At 35.8% G+C, this 20,991-nt stretch overlaps 2 protein-coding genes across 4 annotated transcripts; one reads left to right on the top strand and one right to left on the bottom strand.

The window, feature by feature from the left end:
- Positions 1-711: 711 nt before the first annotated feature.
- Positions 712-5,387, bottom strand: LOC125196842 (putative hexosyltransferase MUCI70). 2 transcript variants are annotated; one of them, XM_048095500.2, is made up of 11 exons: positions 5,244-5,387; positions 4,919-5,010; positions 4,467-4,789; positions 3,962-4,243; positions 3,291-3,504; positions 3,061-3,170; positions 2,705-2,904; positions 2,285-2,388; positions 1,974-2,161; positions 1,695-1,894; positions 712-1,128 (listed from the first exon to the last, which is right to left on the bottom strand). In XM_048095500.2, exons 3-11 carry the CDS (start codon positions 4,723-4,725, stop codon positions 922-924), a joined length of 1,764 nt encoding a protein of 587 aa, XP_047951457.1. In that variant the 5' UTR covers positions 4,726-4,789; positions 4,919-5,010; positions 5,244-5,387; the 3' UTR covers positions 712-921. The 2 variants fall into 2 exon arrangements, with proteins under 2 accessions (XP_047951457.1, XP_047951458.1); XM_048095501.2 differs by having other exon boundaries at positions 4,467-4,786.
- A 5,855-nt stretch (positions 5,388-11,242) lies between these two features.
- LOC125196841 (Protein kinase superfamily protein) lies at positions 11,243-16,580 on the top strand. 2 transcript variants are annotated; one of them, XM_048095499.2, is made up of 9 exons: positions 11,243-12,272; positions 13,609-13,688; positions 13,812-13,893; positions 14,009-14,326; positions 14,600-14,827; positions 15,159-15,259; positions 15,371-15,482; positions 15,580-16,032; positions 16,168-16,580. In XM_048095499.2, exons 1-9 carry the CDS (start codon positions 11,856-11,858, stop codon positions 16,372-16,374), a joined length of 1,998 nt encoding a protein of 665 aa, XP_047951456.1. In that variant the 5' UTR covers positions 11,243-11,855; the 3' UTR covers positions 16,375-16,580. The 2 variants fall into 2 exon arrangements, with proteins under 2 accessions (XP_047951456.1, XP_047951454.1); XM_048095497.2 differs by having other exon boundaries at positions 13,609-13,893.
- The last annotated feature ends 4,411 nt before the right edge of the window (positions 16,581-20,991 follow it).

Here is a 20,991-nt window from a genome sequence, read left to right as displayed (position 1 = left end):
TTACTCCTGTCCTTCTGTGAGCAACCCATTTTTTTTAAGGACAGTTCCATGAAGCTCTCAAAATGTTCTGAAAATGTTGTCGAGAAATTATACAAAAAAAAATTTGTATCATAATATTATTTGTGGGAATTTTTTCATTCGTGAGAAAAAAATAAATCTGGGGTAAAATTTGTGATATTATTTGTCAATTTTAAAGTTTGTGGAAAAAATTCAACTTTTTAAAAGTTACATTATTAAATGTCATGAATTGATTAGTGAAGGAATCTTGAATTGTGGGTGCTATTTGTTTAGTAAAGAATGAGGGTGTGAAGCCGATTAAATAGTAGTAGTAGTAGTATAGTAAGTTAATGTTGTGATGAGCATAACAATGTGTGGCCACGAGAGCAACCTGTAAACAGATTGAAATCGTGCTTCCAACGACATGGACTGGCAAACAGATTGTCAGTGGTTTCATTGTCCTCATCATCTGTAGTTGCGAGCATTAAATGCTCTCCAAAAATCAGTTCTACTAATAGTGAAAATAACAATCTATTTAAAGAAAAATAAAACAAATTTAATACAAAATGTATGAAAAATAAAGAAACTAAACCAAGAACGCCAATGCGGTCTCATTTGATAATAGTAGTAGATTACTGTTAGCAGTGAAATATTGCTGGTTGAGTGAAGACCTTTTTCCTCTTTCTTTTTGGGCCACCTTGCTTGAAAACGATATTCAGAATAAATTATAAAATTCAGCTAAATTATTGGCAGAACAGTACTTACAACAAATATGTTTGAGAATTCGAACAATGTTGGAGCAAAATTTCTCTCAAGGCTCTGCTAAACGTATCTATCCGTAAATTCAAACTATCCCATCCGTGCCGGATAACAGACTAAAAACACTATACAGTTCGTCGTCTATGGTAAAACACATGTGAAAAGTCAATCAAAGAAAATTTCCCTAGTTTTGGGATTTCTACGTCGCCTCCTTGTACTGGGTCTCTTGTCTTTTCCTCGTTGGGTAACACCTTTTCTAGGAAGGCCTTTCTGGCGAGGCATAGTTGGCGGAGGATGAGGACGAGTCTTAGGTGCTCGAGGTCTTAAAAGAGCCAAATGCGCTCTTTGCTCCAAAATATCTCTGTGATATGCCTGTAAACAAACAGACAAACATGGAATGCATGCTTAAACTAGGTAAATTGGTGAAAACTGTTGGAGAAGCAATATGAGCTCAATCAAATCAACTTAAAAGTAGCAAGATGCAAGTTTAATCTATATCAGGCTATCCATATGAAAGCAGCAACCAAGAATTGAGGCCCTTACTTCACCAGCACAACTAAACCACAGACAATCTTCCCCTTACTCCCAAAATCCGCTCGGTACTACATAAGAAGAAAACTTCCAAATTTCACGATGTAAGGATGATCTATATCAGTCTACCCATATAAAAACAGGTATTGTCTTGAAAGTTCTAATTAATTGCCCATAATTGGTATTCCAGCACTCCCTTCCCAACTAAAAAAACTACCAGGCTCAGGGTGTGATCATCTGTTTATTTCAGAATTACCTCTTTTGTATCTTTTCATTAAATCAATAATCAGATGCATTTTATCTGCCATCAACACTCTCACAGTAAATACAGAACTCTCTTCCCCTCCATAAGAAAATAAAGAAAATATATGTCAACATGCTTTATTTGGGGAGAGTGCAAAGGCTACCTGTATTACAAAATTGCGTCTTTCACAATCTAGAAACATATCAACACTCCAATTAACCTTGGCCGCAACTTTGTCCCTCACGGTTGAAAAGCTCAGCTGATCCCTTGAAGTGAATCTATCAACTTCATTGAACCACAGACAGCTAAGAAGATTTGTGATGGGGATGTGCTCTCTTATTATTACACATCCTTCAGGAACATCTGAAGAAGTTCGAGTTCTCATTAGTTTTGATACATAAAGTGAGTAAAACATACAAATATAGGCTAGTCACAAGCATACCACTAGTTATAGGAAGCTTAGCAGTCGTATACGGTGTCAAACCCTCCTGTTTATAAAATTCAATTTGACGATCAATAGAAGTATTATCATATTTCATCCCAGCTTTATTTGCCTCAGCTTCTTCAAACACATCAAAGCGTCTATAGTGCCTCGATATAGCATAAGTAGCATTATGGCGCCACAAGAACCTAGTGAGGGCGGACAGGAGGGGTAGTATAGCAAGAATGATGCATAATGAGTCATTAAATAAATTATTAGGAGTAATTTACATTGATAAAAGCAGATGCTGAAAGAGAAATAATAGACAATACCTCTCAAGAACCTGGTATGGATCCACGACAAGCTGAAGCTTTCCATCTATCCAGACTGAGTATCGAGTTTTTGGTAGCAGCCTATGCAACAAGAGTTTTGGCACCTGTCACAGTCAAATATTCATTTATTTATAGATGAAATGAGAGCTATTCCTATCATCTCGGAGTACAACATTATAGTTTGATGCTCAAACCAGACACCAAGAGTAAGAAACCTTAGGGAAACAAAAATATAAAGCGCCAATATCTCCATAAATGGATGAACTATTAAAAAGTCATGCACAATATCTATATGTGCCATTAAATGGAAAAAAGTTTAATCAAATGAGACTAATTCAGATTGGTTCATCCACAAAACAATATACATGTTGATTCAGCAAGTAAAGAGACAGGGGAAACAACAAAAACAAACAAACAGACCTTTCCATTTCTTCTGGAGTCAGTGTAAGGAAGATTGTGTACTACTATAACCCTCCATAACCCGACCATCTTGTCACTGCCCAAGGTGCTTGCATTTTTCAAATATGTTTCGGTCTCTTCATCAATGAACATAAAAAAGGGAACATTTCTTTTTGCAATTTCACCAATATTACTTGGTTGCTGAATTACATCATAGTTTCCTGTACACACAAACAATATGTATTAAAGGAAAATGTTAAGAAAACAGTTACATCCATGCAGATCACAGCTCTGTAGTAATACTATTCAAAATGCATTCTGGAACCTGAAAAGGAAAATTCATGAATTTTTAAATTTGAACTTATATGCAGCTTTACCAAATATAGCAGAGGCAACAATGACCTCGTGGGACTGCTCCAACAACTCAAGGTCAGCCACATCAATGTCAAAACCAGTTCTATAACCAGGTCTGCATCCCTTGACAAATCTGTCAAATATGTAACTTAAATAAATAAATATATAAATAATAAAGCCAACAAAGAAAGAAAAAATATAATTAAAATTTAGAAGCACATGCACATGAAGGGAAAATGGTAAGTACACCTACCCACAGTGAACAGTCATCGACTCTTTAATCTCAAAAGATTCATTCCTCTGTTTTAAAGAAGGATAACCACCAAACTCAGAGCCTCCATTTGGTTTGGTTTTCAGTGGATTCTCCTCAGAAAAATAAGTTATATGATGAAGAACAGGAGATGGTGATGGAAATTTGGGCATACGAGCTATGGCCTGCTCCACAGGGATATAGCATACCGGGCATGCTGGGGACAAAAGTACAGATCAAATTAACTAAATCTAGGGTGAACAGTCATTTACATAAAACATGTGACACAATAAAGGACATAAACCCTTGAACATTACTTCGATTCAGCTGGTTAAGAAATTATATTCTGAAAGCAATTTAAATGCTGTTCTTTTTTCCAGGGGCTGGGGGTTAGATACAAGAAACAAAAAAAGTATCACGAAAATAGTTTTTACACTACATGGAGAGGACACCCTAGTTATAAAATGATACTCCAGTCTTAAATGTCACGGAGAACCAAAAGTCCTAAGACACTCATCTTTAAAAAGCCAATTGCAATTGTAGTTTCCAGCTTTCAAATATATCCATTTAATCCTCTATATCCTAAAAAATTATTCTATTCCTTTCCAACAACACTGCAATTCAGCTTTAATAATAGCAAACGTGCAAAGGCATAACAGAAGGTTAAAACTTACGGCGTGGACCAATTCGCCTTGTATCACCAGGAGGAGGGGGTGGAAATGCGAAGTCTTTGCATGGATTGGTAAAAACAGTAACTGAGCTGGAGGAATTGCTCATAACTGAAGCATTATAGAAACTACCCCAACTGGTGTTATCATTACATACAAAAACTTTGCGGGTCATAGAATAACTATTATACGTGAATGCTCCTTTTCCAGGCAATAGCCACGGTGCAACATAAGAATTTTTAAGATATCTGGCATCAAAAGGCAAACCAAAGCTCTCGAAATCATCCTCTGTAAAAAAAATCAAAGTACACATATATAAAATCCCCCATAGAGAAGTACTATTAATTGAAGCACTAAACAGTTAATCTTTGTACTTAAGCTATAGGTTATAAAGGAAGTGAAGCAGGAAGGAAGGCACTTAAAGTATAGGTTATAAAGGAAGTGAAGCGGGAAGGAAGATATCAGATTAAAAAATCATAGACGAAAATAGCTAAGAACAAATTGTCTCTACCTTTATTGATTGTGAAAAACCCAGTCAAAAATGCGAAGACTGTAAGCACAGACAAAATCAGCATTGCAACTTTTTTTCGACTCAAATATCTGATAGAAGCAGGCAGAAACTTCTCCTTCTCCCTGTAACCGGCAAGGCATGCCTTCGAAGACCTACGAGGTAGATACAAATTCTGCAGCTGGAACCCTTCATTCTGTGCCTGTAGCTGCAAGGATCCACAACTTCCTGACTGTCTTAATCCCAATGACCCTCCAGTCATTGTACCTCCAGCCCCTGAAAAGCAACTCTCATATCTCTTATCTCTCAAATTCCTCCTTCATCTACTGTAGAGAAAACCAAACAAGGTAATTAGCCACACCAATCCACAAAACAACATCAACATTATAGAATCTATCATAACAAAATTGATCCCTGAAATCGAAATCAAGCAATGCGGTTTCAAATTCCATTACCTATCAACTTTCAATTCCCAAATATTGAGAATCCACTTTCGAATTCACCGCGAGCGTGATATAATAAACAGATTCAAGCGAACCACTCCTTACTGAAAATACCAGAAAACATACATCATCACTACCTCAACATAAACAGAAATCCATAACTCGATCCTTTTATCCGAAATACTCAAAATCAACCTCAATTAATTAATCCATATCCAGTCAATAAACAAATCAGGAATTAAGATTTGAGCAGTTAGTTATATAGAAACCTAAATCTCAGATAAGCAAATCATTTATGGAGTATTAAATTGAGCGGAATTTGGGTTTAGCAGCTTACCTTTTGGATTCTACTCTTTCACACAACGAAACAGAGATTTTTCATCTTCCTTCTAAAAAAATTTCTCAGAGAAAAATATTGCAACGAATTTTGGAAGAACGAGATTTGAAAAATTAGCAATGTCATCTGTTTTTTCCCTTCGTCAAATATTTTTTATTAATTTATATTGACTATTTTTATTTATGTTTGGTGTGCGCGCCATTTTATTAACGCAAAATTCAATAAATATTCTCTAATAATTAGCAGCCACTATTTTGGAAAGAATACGCTTGCTTAATAAATAAACTTATGAAATACGCCTATTTAATTTTTGTTATCTTGAATTCTGTAAAAGCATCCTTTTTTTCTGATTTTTTAAGAAGTTTTTTCATCTTGGTTCGATTTTGTGCATTGAACTTATCTACTTCTATTTAACATCGAAATTTCCTCGTCACATGAAATTGTCATTTCATAGTATTATTTACGTCTAATTGTTAATAATGTCAATAATTTTTAGAGCGTGAGTTTTAATATAAAATTAATAAAATAAAAAAAATATTGGAAAAAGAGATATCAAACGGAAATTTACTAATGCGACAAATTAATATGTAACCTAAAAAGGATATACGGGACAGGAGAATTGATATGCTACGGGACTTAATTTAAGCGATTGTAAGCGCCAAGCTTATTTCTCTCTCTCCTCACGTCTACTCCTTCTCAATCTATTCTCTCACCCACCGTCTCTCTCCTCAATCCATCTCTCCCCACTCCACCATTTTTTCCTATCTCCGTGTTTCTCCATAGTCCATTCTCTCTCCTAACTTTCTTCTATTCATATCAAATTCTATCTTCCTATTCCTTCTTTCAACTAATTTACTTTGCACCATCAAAAATTAAGAAAAGTGTGTTATCTTGGTTGGAAGTTGGAAGAGAGGGATCATGTATTTTCTTTTTTATTCACAACTTCAAAAGATACGAATAATAATTATAGGATCCTTTATAAAAGAACATGTATACAATTTCACTACCTTATTTTAGAGGAATGTATTCATTTTTGTTTCGAGCTAAATTTGTTTCATATAATGAAGTATATATGTTGCACACTCTAATTGTCCAATTTTAAATTTTTCATTAAGTGATAAATTTTTCATTTTGAGTGGTCCCATTTTAAATACTTGATTTTATTTTTTTAGAATAAAACAATATTTTATTTCCTTATTTATTCTTATTTTTACGTTTTTCTCTATTTATCTTTCTTACTTTATTCTCTCCCCTTAATTCAATAAATATCATTTCTTAAATTTCGTGCTGAAAACAAGTTGATTACTTGCATCGGGACTAAGGGAGTATCACGTTTGCTTCATTCATTCGCATGCAATATTCTTCCATAGTTGATCACGTGATCAACGAACCGTTGCCACCACCTCCTCAGTCGGTGTAGCGTGGTACTCCCACTTAGCTGCCAAGGACGAGCCCTAGGTTTCGAGTGTTGGAGCATCTCGGCCAGCCATCGATCGTTCTCCACCCGACATCGAGGCTTGCACGTTCGGTGACGTGCAGCTCTGGCGCGAGCGCAAGCTGCACGTACTCACTGAGTGTGTCAGCGTTGCCGTTATCGTCGTTCACCTGTTCATCATGTTCTTGATGTCCAAACCAAGTTTCCACTCATAAAACACGTTAAAAAAAACAGTGTATTAAAAATCGGACCTGACCAGCCGGTTTGACCGGTCCGACCGCGAACCGGTAGGCAGTCCGATTTGGTTTACTTGTTAAAACCAGTGTGAGGTTGAGCCGTTATGAACCGGGTTTAACTGGAAACCGATTTTTGCTTTTTAAGTTTAAAATTTTTAAATCTTGTTAGTAGAAGGACCTGAACTCTTGACCTCAACTCCAATCAATAAGAGCTTAGAGCATTCCCAACAGTTTCCCTAAAACCTCCCTTATTTCTCCCTAACTCCTGCCACATCAGCACCATAATTTATCCCCAGTTTTTGCCAACTTTTAGCCAACTGCTCCAATGATTTCTCCCTTATTTCTCCCTAACTCAACATTTCATTTTTACATCATCACTAATTTAATTGTTTTATTTTTGTATATAATAAAGCTAGCTAATTTAATTTATAAGACAAAACAAATAATAGTAATAAAGTTCGTTGTATTAAACACGGGTAAACATTACAACGACGAAAATTAATAAAAAAAAAATAGTACATGAATGGAAAAAAAAATTCAAAGTAAAAAAATTCAAGGGCGGTGGGCGCGGTTTCTATTTGCCCACAATTCTTCGATCATATCGTGTTGTAGTGCTCGATGGGCCTCCTTCTGGTATATGTCCATGAAGGTGTGTATTTATATGGGGAGAGAATGAAGAGAAGGTGTGTATTTATAGGGGAAAAATTAAAAAAAAAAAAAAAAACAAAAAATATATTTATCGCCGAATTATCGCCCACAGTGGTCGGCGATAATTCGGTGATAATCCGGCGATTTTTCGCCGGTTGGCGATAAAACAGGAGGAAAAATCGCCGAATTATCGCCGACCTCTCCCATTGGTCGGCGATAACTCGGCGATAGACGGCGAAAAAACGCCGACTTTTAGCCGGCACCATTGGGAGTGCTCTTAACCACTCCACCACAAGCCCCTCATGGAAAAATAAGAACATTAAATATTGTTATGTATAGAATATTAATATTTTTATTTAAACAAACTAATAATTTATTTATTTTATATTTTTCTTATGTAATTATTTATTATGCTACATATAATTATGATCCTCTAAATTTTATCTATATTGTACTAGTTACTAATATATTACTATATAATTATGATCCTCTAAATTTTATCTATATTGTACTAGTTACTAATAGTATATTACTATTATTATTATAGTTATATTATAAGGTTCAATTTTTTTGATATATTTATTAATTATAGTTTATTATTTCCTAAAACTGTTTTTTATAGCATATATCTAATTTATGTAATCTAACTATTGATATTAAAGTATATTTTTGTTTAAACTAATTAATAATTCATTATAATATAAATCCACCATATACTTAATTTTGAATTAATATGAACTTTATTTATTTTTGTATGTAAAATATTAAATTTTTATCCACACTAACTAACAATTTATATATTTTATTATATTCACTAAATTTTAATATTTTATTTTGTATATATACCTACCTACTTATTGGTAAAATTAAATGTTTTTGTGATACATTATTGGTCATATTCTATCATTCACTAAATTGCACATTATATTTTGCATTATATATTGAATTATATATATTTGTAACAGTAAAATGGTTCGACCAGTGGTTAAACCGGTCCGACTGGTTGAACCATGAACCAATAGCTTCGCAGGTTCGCTTACTGGTCCGATTTTTAAAACATTGTAAAAAACTAATAGTAACAAAAACTCTTGCGATCGTGCAATTCAAATAACATGAAGTTAAGCAACCGGAAATAGAACATCAAAGAGAACGTCAACGTCTCTCAACTCTAATCGACTAGATATGGAGGTTGTCTGCTTATAAAGCAGTGTTTATGGATATTGTTTTTTATCCAGAAAATTGTGTCTGAAATTCCAAGCTAATTAATTTTTAGTCAATCTCACATGATTTTTCGCTCAATTAATTCCAACCTAATATTTTCAATAGGGGTTGATACTTTTTAATGTTGGAAATTAGTTGCATTGCTGCCATGGTTCTATACAATAAATTGCAAAGCCTATTATTTTATAGGGTTTATGTTAACTCAGTAGCAGTGCTAAAAATACTTGAGTGGTGAATATGAAATCTTTCGTAGTACTTCTTGAATTCAATACAAGACACCTAAGAATTTTCTTAATCTTTTTATACTAAAAGGTTAACACTAAATTTTCTTTGTCCCATGCAAATTGATGGATTCCTTTTAGACCCATAATTTAAAAGGTTGATGTGGAAAAGTTAAAGTAGAGAAAAGAGAAGGAAATTAGTTGCATTGCTGCCATGGTTCTATACAATAAATTGCAAAGCCTATTATTTTATAGGGTTTATGTTAACTTAGTAGCAGTGCTAAAAATACTTGAGTGGTGAATATGAAATCTTCCGTAGTACTTCTTGAATTCAATACAAGACACCTAAGAATTTTCTTAATCTTTTTATACTAAAAGGTTAACACTAAATTTTCTTTGTCCCATGCAAATTGATGGATTCCTTTTAGACCCATAATTTAAAAGGTTGATGTGGAAAAGTTAAAGTAGAGAAAAGAGAATAAAGTAGGAAATGGAACAGATTTTTACTAAAAAAAAACGATTAAACTATATTGGGACAATCTAAAAAAGAATATGATTCAACTAACTTGTGACAGAGAGAGTACTTAGACGAGCTACTTGCAATTCTTAACGTTAAAAAATTGAGCACATTATTATTTTTCCTATTTTCTATTTTTTATTTTTTAATAATTATTTATAATTGAAATAAAAATACACCTAAAAACCAATTTAGCCTCGTGCATAGCCAAAATTTGGTGGTGCTTCTTCGCCTTCCCTTCATTCTTTCCCGACAAGTCTATGCACAAGGTTTCTAGTGTTAGAGTTTGCCCAACGGAAATTGCAAATTAAATAAATTCACAAAATTGAATCTATTTAGGTAATTATGTATTTATGTAGATCAATTTAATTTAATGCTTCAACATATAGAGACATGCTATTGCGCAATTAATCACATAATTTAATATTAAATTATGACATTGAATATTACAATTGTGATTTTCCAATGAATCGAAGTGGCTTGCTACTTCTCCACGTGTAGATCTTGAAGCTTTATTGCAAAACCAAAACTCTTCTAACCTATGACCCAACTCTAGATCTAATTTCCTTGTAGGAGGAATCTATTAGAAATTATAAGGATCTTGAAGGAGAAGACAAGAACACCAAGAATACACAAAGGGGAATTTCCGAATCTCTCTATTATAGAGAGGGCCGAAAATTCCAAGTGTAGAGGCTAGGGTTTTCACCTTCTCACAAAAAGATAAGGTCGACACCTTCTCCTTTCCCTTGTGCTTTTGACAGCGTTTTTATCCGTTAGAAGACTTTAACTTGACGTTATGTTCGCCCTCTTATCCTTACTAGGTCCGCCATAACCCCTGCTTCTTGTGCATTTTCTATTCGAGATGTTCTTCGATCACTTTTGTCCATCGTGGCCCGATCCTCCGTTGCCCAACCACTTTCGGAGTGGTGCACATTCTCGCAAAGGCATTTGAAGGTCTGTTTGTTCTCTTGTCGATGAATATTATGCGCCTCTATGTCTCACTCCAGTTGCTCTTCCATTGTGACTCGATTTGATTTGGTGCCTGAGGATGTATATTACTTTTGGAGTTGTGGGGGTTCACCCTCTTGAAGTGAACTCGAAGCATACAAGTCGTGCGATCAATTATACCTTTGGGACATACATCATTGTATCTATCAACTACTACCTTTTGTCAAAAAGTTCAATCAACAACTTACCACTGAAAATATTGGCATGTACAAGATGACCTATGTTCGTGAAATCGATACGTGTCTGTGTGGCCTAAAGACAACATTATTTTCTCAAAGACATGAGACACCATGAAAGGACATTGAGCGAATTTTCGGTGTACTCCAAACACATTAGATGATTATGATATGTTCGATGCGTGTGTAGTATCAAGCATCCATTTTCGACATCATGTATACATTTATTACCCTACCTAATCTATGAATATGATAATTGAGGAAGAAGCAGAAATTGCAACCGGATGGACAGATGAAGATGAAGCCAGAACTAGCTCTAGCTCGAGAGTCACCTACGATATTTACAAAGAACAAACTCCTACTACTAAATTTTAACAATAATTCATCGAAAATTTGCCTCGCTCCAATGATTTGGAATATGCAATTTCTTTTATAAAAATTCAAAATTAGTTAGTTTACACTATTGATTAATGTTAGTATTATTTTAATTTGGGAAAATTATTTAAACTGAAAAAAGAAATAGGTGGAGAGTGGACCTGATCCAGACGCGGTGAAGTAGCACTTGGTTGGAGGGAGAGAGGTGTGAAGTAATAATGGCGAATGAATATAACGGAAGAGCACACCGTTGTGTGGGTGTGAGGTAAGGAAGCTCAATTAAAAAATCTGCTCAACCGTTAGAAATCAAATCCGCCATAAATCTGCTGCATTTACACTTTCCCTAGAAATTACTAACACAATTATTCAAGGATTATAACCCTCTGTTATCCCTCTCTCCGCCCGTGCCCTAGATCCACCCATTTCTACCCATTAAATCGCTCGACCTACTTCAGCTCGCGGGCCATTGTTGATTTCAGGTACAATTCGCCTTCGGTTTCCTCCCAAATCTCGAATTTGTTTGAGTAAAATGCATTCTTGAGATTTATCGTGTGGAAAGTTAATTTCTTGGGGATTTCTGGGTGTTCTGTTGAGGAATTGCGGTGGCGGGTTTGTCGGCTGAGTTGAATCTCGGGTTGAAATTAGTTTTCTTGGGGGAATGCCTGATTCTTTTGAGCAATGGAAGAGGAGGAGGTTTTGAGAAAGTGAAAAGGGGTATGAAGAAATAAAGAAATCTGGGTTTTTTGGGGGTGAATTGCGGTGTTAGAGGCGTATAATGGGTTGTGTTTGTGGTAAGCCTTATGCTCTTGATAATAACAAGGATAGCCCTGAGGAGAGGTTGTCGAGTAAAGCAACGTCAGATCTGCGGGCCTCGAGGTCTGTTTCGTCGAGGAGGGAGGAGAGTTACTCAGTGAAGGATCGGTTGGATAATGGTGGCAATGAGGAAAGGGTCACATTGATAGATAAACAAATCAATGGCTCAGCTAGATTGCAGGGGGAGCGTTTTGAGAGGAAGAGGGAGAAAGCCGAGTATGCTTCGGCTGGGCCACATCCGAGGGCGGGCTTAGTGCCTAGAGCAACTGAAGGGGAACAGGTCGCAGCTGGATGGCCACCTTGGCTGGCAGCGGTGGCCGGTGAGGCTATTAAAGGATGGGTGCCGAGGAGGGCAGATTCATTTGAAAAGCTGGATAAGGTATGGTTTTCATCGTTCCTTCATTGGCATTGTTTCAGTGGTAGTGGATAGTGCTATTGTGTGCTTTTAGAGTGTTTTTTTATCCATATGGTGTCTTTGGGATGTCATTACTTTTGCCTCTGCCTAGCAAGCTTGCCACAGATTTTGTCACAAATAATATGAGATGCTAAATTCACGGAAACTCGAATGAAGGCCTATGAAATGATTAACTGCAGTCCAGTGGTGAATGTCCCCTTGTATGGTTAATGCCATCGAATTTTTGCCAATAGATTAGACATTGCTCTGATTCCATGCTATACCAGTCTTAAATAAATCTCAAAATTTCAGATTACTACTAACTATATAAATTTTTGTAGATTTTCTCTAGGGTTATTTGCAATGTTATGATGGTAGCAAGAGCAACACACTCAAACTCACGTGCAACTTACCTTTACGACCTCCAGCACCTTTATTTTCTTGACACGTTATTAATTGCTCCGATGCTCGTTAATTAAAGAGAACATGGCCTCTGTGTCGGTTTCAGAGAAGAAATAACCCAATATCATTCTTTCTCCTAATTACCTGTTACCCTACCCCCTGCCACTAATTTTGCTTGGTGTTTTGTGTGTATATATGTTAACTTTTACCTATGTATTGGCAATTCAACTATATCTTTATAAATACTCTTATGTTGGTGCTCCTGCTTCACCTTTTTTCGCTGAACTCTCATTGTTTGACTAGTGTGGATTATGTGTACTTCAGACATTAGGTTTTCTTCTTTAGGCAACCAGGCATAACAATTTTTGTGAACACCAATGTCATAAAGAATACGGAAACTCTAACTTATGTGATCAACAGGTTAAGAAAAATCAAATGGATACGTAGTGTTTTTTTTCATGAGTTTCAAAAATGTAGTTCCCATTTAAGATTGCATGCCTTGCATCACATTTTTTGAACAATCAGTCATGGTTTGATTTTAGTTCCATCATGATAACAAATGAACAAGTTGGCTAAATTATCACTTAATGTCCATGATGGCAAACTTTTACGTGCAATTGCCAATTCATAGTACAAGTTTTCTTACAAGTGATGGTTTTTCTTAGTTGCGCATCACGTGAACTTTTGAATTCACTATCACTCATCGCAATGAAAATATAGGTGATTATTTAGCTAATCAATTAGTTGAAGTAGGATATCTGCAGTTCACAGACCTTAAGACATTCGTCCTAATTCCTTATCCAGGTGTTTTTTTCATAAAAAGTTTAATGTGCTTTGATACAGTTTGTTTGTATGCTAATATATTTCCATCAATATCATAAGTTTGGTAATCCTTATTCTTTGTGCTTTCGTTTTCTAGATCGGTCAGGGTACTTACAGTAATGTTTACCGCGCCCGAGATCTTGATGAAGGGAAAATTGTTGCTTTGAAGAAAGTAAGGTTTGATAACCTGGAGCCTGAAAGTGTTCGTTTTATGGCAAGGGAAATTCTTATTTTGCGTAGGCTCAACCATCCAAATGTAATCAAATTGGAAGGTCTAGTTACATCACGAATGTCTTGCAGCTTGTACCTCGTTTTTGAGTATATGGAGCATGATTTGGCTGGACTTGCATCTCACCCTGGCCTTAAGTTTACTGAACCTCAGGTAGCTAAAATAGTTATGTACCTGTCAGTTTGATTCAATTGTCGCACCTGATTTTAAGCTGGGATTCCAGATTAAATGAATGATGCAAGTATTTTTTTTCTCCCATCTACTTCAGGTTAAATGCTACATGAAACAACTTCTACGTGGGCTCGATCACTGTCATAATTGTGGCGTGCTTCATCGAGACATAAAAGGTTCCAACCTGTTAATCGACAATAGGGGCATTCTCAAGATTGCCGACTTTGGCCTGGCTAGTTTGTATGATCCTCATCATAGTCAACCACTGACCAGCCGTGTTGTAACCCTGTGGTATCGGCCACCTGAACTTCTGCTTGGTGCAACTTATTACGGTACTGCCGTCGATTTATGGAGCACGGGTTGCATACTTGCAGAATTATATGCCGGCAAGCCTATAATGCCTGGAAGAACCGAGGTTTCCTATTATTTACTTCTCTTAAAAAGGGTTTCAAAGCATTGTCATCAAATTTCCCCCCTATCAGTGATAGCTCTCTGCTCGAGACTTTTGATTTGTCTTTACATGTCTTTCATGTAATTATCACCTTCTTGTTTCTTATATGTTTACTTGCTGAATGTGTTCTGAATTGAAAAGTGAAACAATTAGCAGAGCGATCTCTTCGTCTTCCCTTCCAAATAACTTCAAGAATATGATATATGAATTTAAATATGAAATCTTGGTTTTCTGTAGGTTGAGCAGTTGCATAAAATATTCAAACTTTGTGGATCACCCTCGGAGGAGTATTGGAGGAAATCAAAGTTGCCTCATGCAACAATTTTCAAGCCCCAGCAGCCTTACAAGCGCCGGGTTGTTGAAACATTTAAAGATTTTCCAGCACCAGCATTAGCACTTATGGAGATTTTGTTATCCATAGATCCTGCAGATCGCGGATCCGCATCATCTGCTTTGAAGAGTGAGGTATAGACATTCTCAACATACGTGTCTTTTGTTTTTCTTCAGATCGTGGTTTTTCATATCTATCGATTGAAAGGCTTCTGTACCTGGTTCGTACTTGCTTTCTACTTGTGATTTTGATCTTATTCCACTCCATATATGAGAAGATTAGTGTTTATTTCTTGCTTGATGAGCAGGCAGAGCATTTAAGAAGCCCTCTCTACTATTGTTATTTAAGACTGAAATATACTTCTCCCCACAACCTTGCATAATATGAGAGGGTTTCTCTTACGTTCTACTCTCAAGATTTACCAGAAATTGAGGAATTTTATATTTTTGCTAACCTTTCTCACAGTTCTTTACAGCGAGGCCTCATCCTTGTGATCCCTCGAGTTTGCCTAAGTATCCTCCCAGCAAAGAGTTCGACGCTAAAGTACGAGAGGAAGAAGCAAGGAGGTCAACTTTTAACCCAGCATATATCACGTGCAAATCTTGCATAAATCAGTAGCTTATTTTTCAGTACTACTGCTGTTTGCCTAAACGTACCTCGATGGGTGAAATTTGCAGAATGGCAGCTGGTAGCAAAGGTCAACGATACGACATTGAAAGAAGAGGATCGAGAGAATCTCGTGCAGTTCCAGCTCCTGAAGCCAATGCAGAGTTGATCTCCTCTATGCAGGTAACTGTTTTCTTAGCATGTAAAGGAATTTCGCACTCTGATGATGCTTGGAAGAGTTGCAATGATTAGAATTCTAACTGCTGGTGTGGGGTTGCAGAAACGACACGGTCAGCCCAACTCCAAGAGCAGGAGTGAGATGTTCAGTTCTCATCCCGAAGAAGTGGCTTCGGGTTTTCCTATCGATCCACCAAGACCATCACAATCCATTGAGGAAGATAAAAACGATCCCCAGGGAAATGTCCACAAGAGGGCGTCCCATTCTGGGCCTTTGGTAAACCGGGCTGCCTGGACGAAGGCTGGAGAGAATATTGAAGACGCTCCAAGGAATCTCGGCGTGGCCGACCTATCAGCCATGTCGGGCTTGGTAGCTGCTAGGAGGAGCATGCTGTCTGAAGAGCACAGAGATAGATCTTACTCTCACCAGGAAGCACCAAAGCTCATCGCCCGGTTTCCAGGTTCGTTTAAAGAGGGTTCACATTCGATGGCGAGGCAGGACCTAAAGAACAATGGCCAGCATGAAGATGATAAAGCAAGCAACAGCTCTGTTTCTGTAAGTAAAAGTGCAGCAATGTCTATTTCTATTTTATGCATTATGGTATAATTAAGATAAGAATTTATTTGTATCTAAAAATTGTTCAATATTTATATTTATTGACATTGATAACTTTGACATGGTAAATTTCAGCTGGGTAAAGGGCCAAGGGGGAACAAGATCCACTACTCGGGGCCGCTGCTTGTCCCATCGGGCAAAGTGGAGCAGGTGTTGAAGGATCACGATCGTCAAATCCAGGAGGCCGTGAGACGTGCACGCCTGGACAAGGAGAGGATGCGGAAAATGCAGGGGGAAGGGAACCAGCTATCGATGAACACACTATTCGTTTCAGGGCGATAACCGGTTCGTTGATGATTAGCGTGTTGTTGTTTTCTTTTCTTGTTGCATAGGGGCTTCTAGAGTTAGGTTGCGGAGGGCAACGCGTAGTAGAGTTTAACATGAATTCTCAGTGGTATCGATCTGTATTTTTTATCAGGAAATGCAATTCCTCTGACTATTGAGGCATCAATTTGAATACATATATATAAATTCTGTTTCTGTGTAAATTCTTCTTCACTATACGCTTTAAAATGATACCATTATTAATAATTTGTGCAAGTTGGTCTCCATAGTTTGTTTTGTGTTAATTTGGAATTTTTCTCCTTCATCCAATTAATTATCCACGTTATCTGACAAACTTATAGTTTAGGCTTGTTTTATGGGTGATTAGAGAGTGCTTTGGATGGTTTAAGATGTTAAATACAAGTTTTTCACCACATATATACTAATTAGGTGAGTTAATGGGTTTGTCGTAGTTTTGTGATGAGAACAGGTTGAAACGAGCCGAAGCTGAAATTCGAGGAGTTCTCCAGAAGAAAAACCCGACCGGGTGTTTTCCATTTCTCGAAAAACCCGGTCGGGTGTTATGAAGAAGCCTTGCGGACTCCAGAAGGAAAACCCGACCGGGTGTTTTCCATTTCTCGGAAAACCCGGTCGGGTGTTTTGCATAAAACGGGCTTCGGGAAGAAAACCCGGTCGAGTGTTTTGTCACTTACAAATCACCCGACCGGGTGTTTTGCATACGTGATCACTTTATCCTGATTCTCACTCCGAGTATAAAAGGGTTCTCCCTCATTTTCGAACCCTAACTTCCCCCACTGCAAATTGAGAGAAAAATCGAGAGATCCAAGAGGATTGAAGCAAGGAGGCTTCCATCTTCAAGAGATTGAAGAAGAAAGATTCTTCCAACATCAAGTCCACCTTAGGGATTTCTATTATCTTTTCTTACTATGTTTTCCTTTGATGTTTTTGTATTTTCCTTTGTCTTAGCTTCCACTATGAGTGGCTAAGTCTTTATTAGGGATATTGGTGAAGTTTGTATGGAATCCATGGGTTAAACCTTGATTTATGCTTATCTATCTCTTTTGTGGTGGTTTTGTTGGTTATTGTGCTTTTTCATTGTCTAATTGATTAGCTACCAATTGGATATGTTTTGTTCTAATTATTGTCATTGAGAGATGCTTGATTAGATTGTTAAATAACCAACAACTCCATGTGTTGTATGTGCTCGAGAGAGGCATAGCTAGAGAGAGGGCTTGGGTCCGTAGGTTTTAGGAGTCGGTTTCGAAGTGTACGGAGGAGACTCCGTTATTAGAGGCCGATCAACGCGTTAGGTGCACCCGAGAGGGGGTCTAACCAATTAACCTGACCTTCCTAACCACACATAAGACCATTTAGATTAGCATGATCCCTAGGTGAACACCCGTGATCCATACCAACGGATCAATATCCCTACCTTCCCAATTTGAGTGAAATCTACCCTTTATTTGCTTTATTTTCCTAATTTGCTATTTGTTTACTTGTTCTTTGATCTTAGTTAAGAAAAACCAAAAACCCCTTCTATTAGTCTAGATAGTGTTCAAAGTACTTAAGCCGGCATTTAGTCTTCGAGGATCGATAATTTCAACTTGTCATGTGCTACATACCCCATACACTTGTGGGTGACATATTTATTGCAAATTTAGCATGAGTCATTATCCCAATAATTTGCTTATACTATATTGGTCCATAAAACTATGAATATTGTCCTAAATTTGCTATTTTTCAATTTTTTTTTTGAAATTGATCTAAAATATAATAAAATTTATATTTCGTGTATAATTTCACATAGATTTAAAATATCATATGTATGTTTCACATCTGTTCACATAGAATAAGTTTTTGTCAAAAATCTTATTTGATTTTTTATTGGTTGGGAACACAGAATTTAAACTTTTTGATATTTTAGATAAATTTTAGAATTAGTCGTAAGAAATAACATAACCATGCCAAAATTGATTGTTTTAGGACCAATATCTCCAATAGATAAAATGTTCAAAGATGATCAATTTATCATCCTTCAGTGCAGAAGCAGAGTATACAATAAGTCTGAGTTGATTTGATAAGTTATATTCGAGAGAAGGGTCCTATTAGGTTCCTAATTACCTATGTTATATGTCAATACGAAAGACATTTTTATATTAACTAAATTTAGTTCACATGCAAATTTCTTCCCGACTAGAAGTACTCTTTCCATTTAGTATTAATAATTTAATATAATCATACTTCTCTGTTCAAGTAAATGAGTCGTATTCTTTTTTCAGGTTATCCCGTAATTGAGTCATTTCTTTTTTTTAGTTAAAAATTTTATCCTCTTTCATATTTTACACTCTCTCACTTTATTCTTTCTTTTACTTTACTCTCTCTCCACTTTAATATTTAGCACATTAATATCTTAAATACCGTGCCAAAAAAAAAATACCCCAAAAAAATATTATATTTTCTAGAATTTTATTTTTGATGAAAAATAATCTCGTCTATTTATTCTTTTCATTTCTTTTACTTTAATCTCCTTCCTATTTTAGTTTCCCTCTATTTTGTACATTAAAAATCTATTCATATTTGTTAATATCTATGTCGAAATGACGTGCTTTTATTATCTTAAAACAGAGAGTAATAAATTCAGATTAGTTTGTGATAACGGACTGAAACCTCCATCGCAACGTTTGCCAAGTGAAAAGTTAAAAGGGAATCTCTAAGCGGTGGGCAATCACTTCCAAAATTGCATGATCGCCACACACAATTTTATAATGCTCGTTTACTTAAAAAAACGTTATTATAAATACTCCCTCCATCCCGCTTTACCAGTCCCATTAACTTTTATGCCCTCTTTTTGTAAAAATAATAAAAAATAGTTAAAGAGGAGAAATGGTAAATTAAAAGAGAGAATAATATAGAGAAGACTCTATATTACTCTATATTATTCTCTCTTTTAATTTACCATTTCTCCTCTTTAACTATTTTTTTATCATTTTTACAAAAAGAGGGCATAAAAGTTAATGGGACTACTAAAGCGGGACATAGGGAGTATTATTATATTTCAGAAATTTCTGTGGTAGTGACGGTGGTTTTTCGAGATTAGGTGAAGTAAACGAGACTCTTATTAAAAAAAAAATGAAACGACATTATTAGTTACTCCCGCCGTCTACAAAAAATAGAGTACATTTATTTTTGTCCGTCCATAAAATATAGAGCACATACATGCAGGGGCATAACGCAGTTGGCAACGGAGGGGCAGATCTTGCTGCAATGAGCCGGGTTCGAATCTCTCTGCTGTCGTGTAGTTGCTTCCATTTCTCAGGCACAAGTGTGAGGCCTTGGGAGATGGGCTTCTGGCAGTCAGTGGGTCGGGCTACTGCGTATCCTGATTTAACCCCCTCACACGATGTCGGACCGGAGCGTGGGGGCCGCCAAGGCGACGGAATCGCCTTTTTTGCTGCAAAAAAAAAATAGAGCACATTCATTTATGGAAAAATTTCAACAAATAATAACTCTACACATCATTCCACTAACAGTACTTGTCACTTACTTTTCTCATTCTCTCTTATTTTTTTCTTCTCTCTCTTACTTTACCAATTCTATATTAAAACCCGTGCTATACACCAATTGCCCTATTTGTTTGGACAGAAGGAGTATTACATTGTATCACACTAAACTATTTTTATAAGACTGGACATAAAAAGAAAGAGTCCTTATTTTTATCGAATTATAGCGTAAGTACATTCCAATTCAAGCATCAATATATTGTGTGTTATAGTAGTTTGGTTACTAATGCAATAGTAACTGAATTTTACTTGTTCAGTCCAAGAAGAAGAAACTTGTAGAGTTCTACTACCTTTAACTCGAAAAAGTTGCAGAACTTTACGTCAAAAAAAAAAAAACAAACTTAAATACTACTCCCTTGAGTGTTAAAATTAAAAAAAAAACCTATTATTTCTTAATGTTTGAATATTTAACATAGTTTTTATAAGAAATGATAACAATTTTATTTTATAAGATACACTTTAGGTCTTAATAGCATCGACAGCGAGTGTAGTTTGTGACCACTACACTTACACTAGATAATTAAAATACAACAAAATATTACAAAGTAGTAATAATTTTATAGGTAATGTCAAGTTAAGTGGATAGATAGAGTTTATATTTATCACATTTAGTTAGAATAAAATAGGTAATATTATTAACTTTTTTTTTCCACACTATAAAAGTTTCCAGCGTTGTTTAATTCTAATTTGTGGTTTTAAAAGAATTGGAAAATTTATCCAACAAAAAATCATGCCGATTCTAGAATCTTAGTACGCCGTAATTGGATTTCAAGTTCAAATTCTACAAATGGAAATAATTATTTAAATAAAAAACAATTGTGATAGATCAGAAAGGGCAAGAACGAATTTTTTTAATAGGTTAAGATGAAGTTAAAAGTTGAAACGATTCCGCATTAGGTAGAGTGAGAATATTTTAATATAGATGGTTAGGGATTTCTGTGTCCGACATTGGTATTTGAGAGTGAAATCTTGATTTTTCGGAATAAAAAAATGCAGCCCGAATAAAAAGAAATGATATTTTAATCCCATTCATGTTTACACAAGCTCTTGTTTC

The sequence above is a fragment of the Salvia hispanica genome, chromosome 4 (assembly GCF_029641045.1).
Source record: "Salvia hispanica isolate PSC_SH4W2 chromosome 4, Shi_PSC_v1, whole genome shotgun sequence".
Taxonomy (NCBI): Eukaryota; Viridiplantae; Streptophyta; class Magnoliopsida; order Lamiales; family Lamiaceae; genus Salvia; species Salvia hispanica.
This window is presented reverse-complemented; position numbering and strand designations above follow the sequence as displayed.

What these genes read in the sequence shown, in the direction of transcription:
- LOC125196842 (XM_048095500.2), bottom strand. Translation starts at nt 4,725, where the DNA reads ATGACTGGAGGGTCATTGGGATTAAGACAGTCAGGAAGTTGTGGATCC. An exon ending in TGTTGCCTCTGCTATATTTG is followed by an intron (nt 2,905 to 3,060) that starts GTAAAGCTGCAT and finishes TTGTGTGTACAG; the next exon opens with GAAACTATGATGTAATTCAG. An exon ending in TAAGCTTCCTATAACTAGTG is followed by an intron (nt 1,895 to 1,973) that starts GTATGCTTGTGA and finishes GAACTTCTTCAG; the next exon opens with ATGTTCCTGAAGGATGTGTA.
- LOC125196841 (XM_048095497.2), top strand. Translation starts at nt 11,856, where the DNA reads ATGGGTTGTGTTTGTGGTAAGCCTTATGCTCTTGATAATAACAAGGAT. An exon ending in CATTTGAAAAGCTGGATAAG is followed by an intron (nt 12,273 to 13,608) that starts GTATGGTTTTCA and finishes TTCGTTTTCTAG; the next exon opens with ATCGGTCAGGGTACTTACAG. An exon ending in CATCTGCTTTGAAGAGTGAG is followed by an intron (nt 14,828 to 15,158) that starts GTATAGACATTC and finishes CCTTTCTCACAG; the next exon opens with TTCTTTACAGCGAGGCCTCA.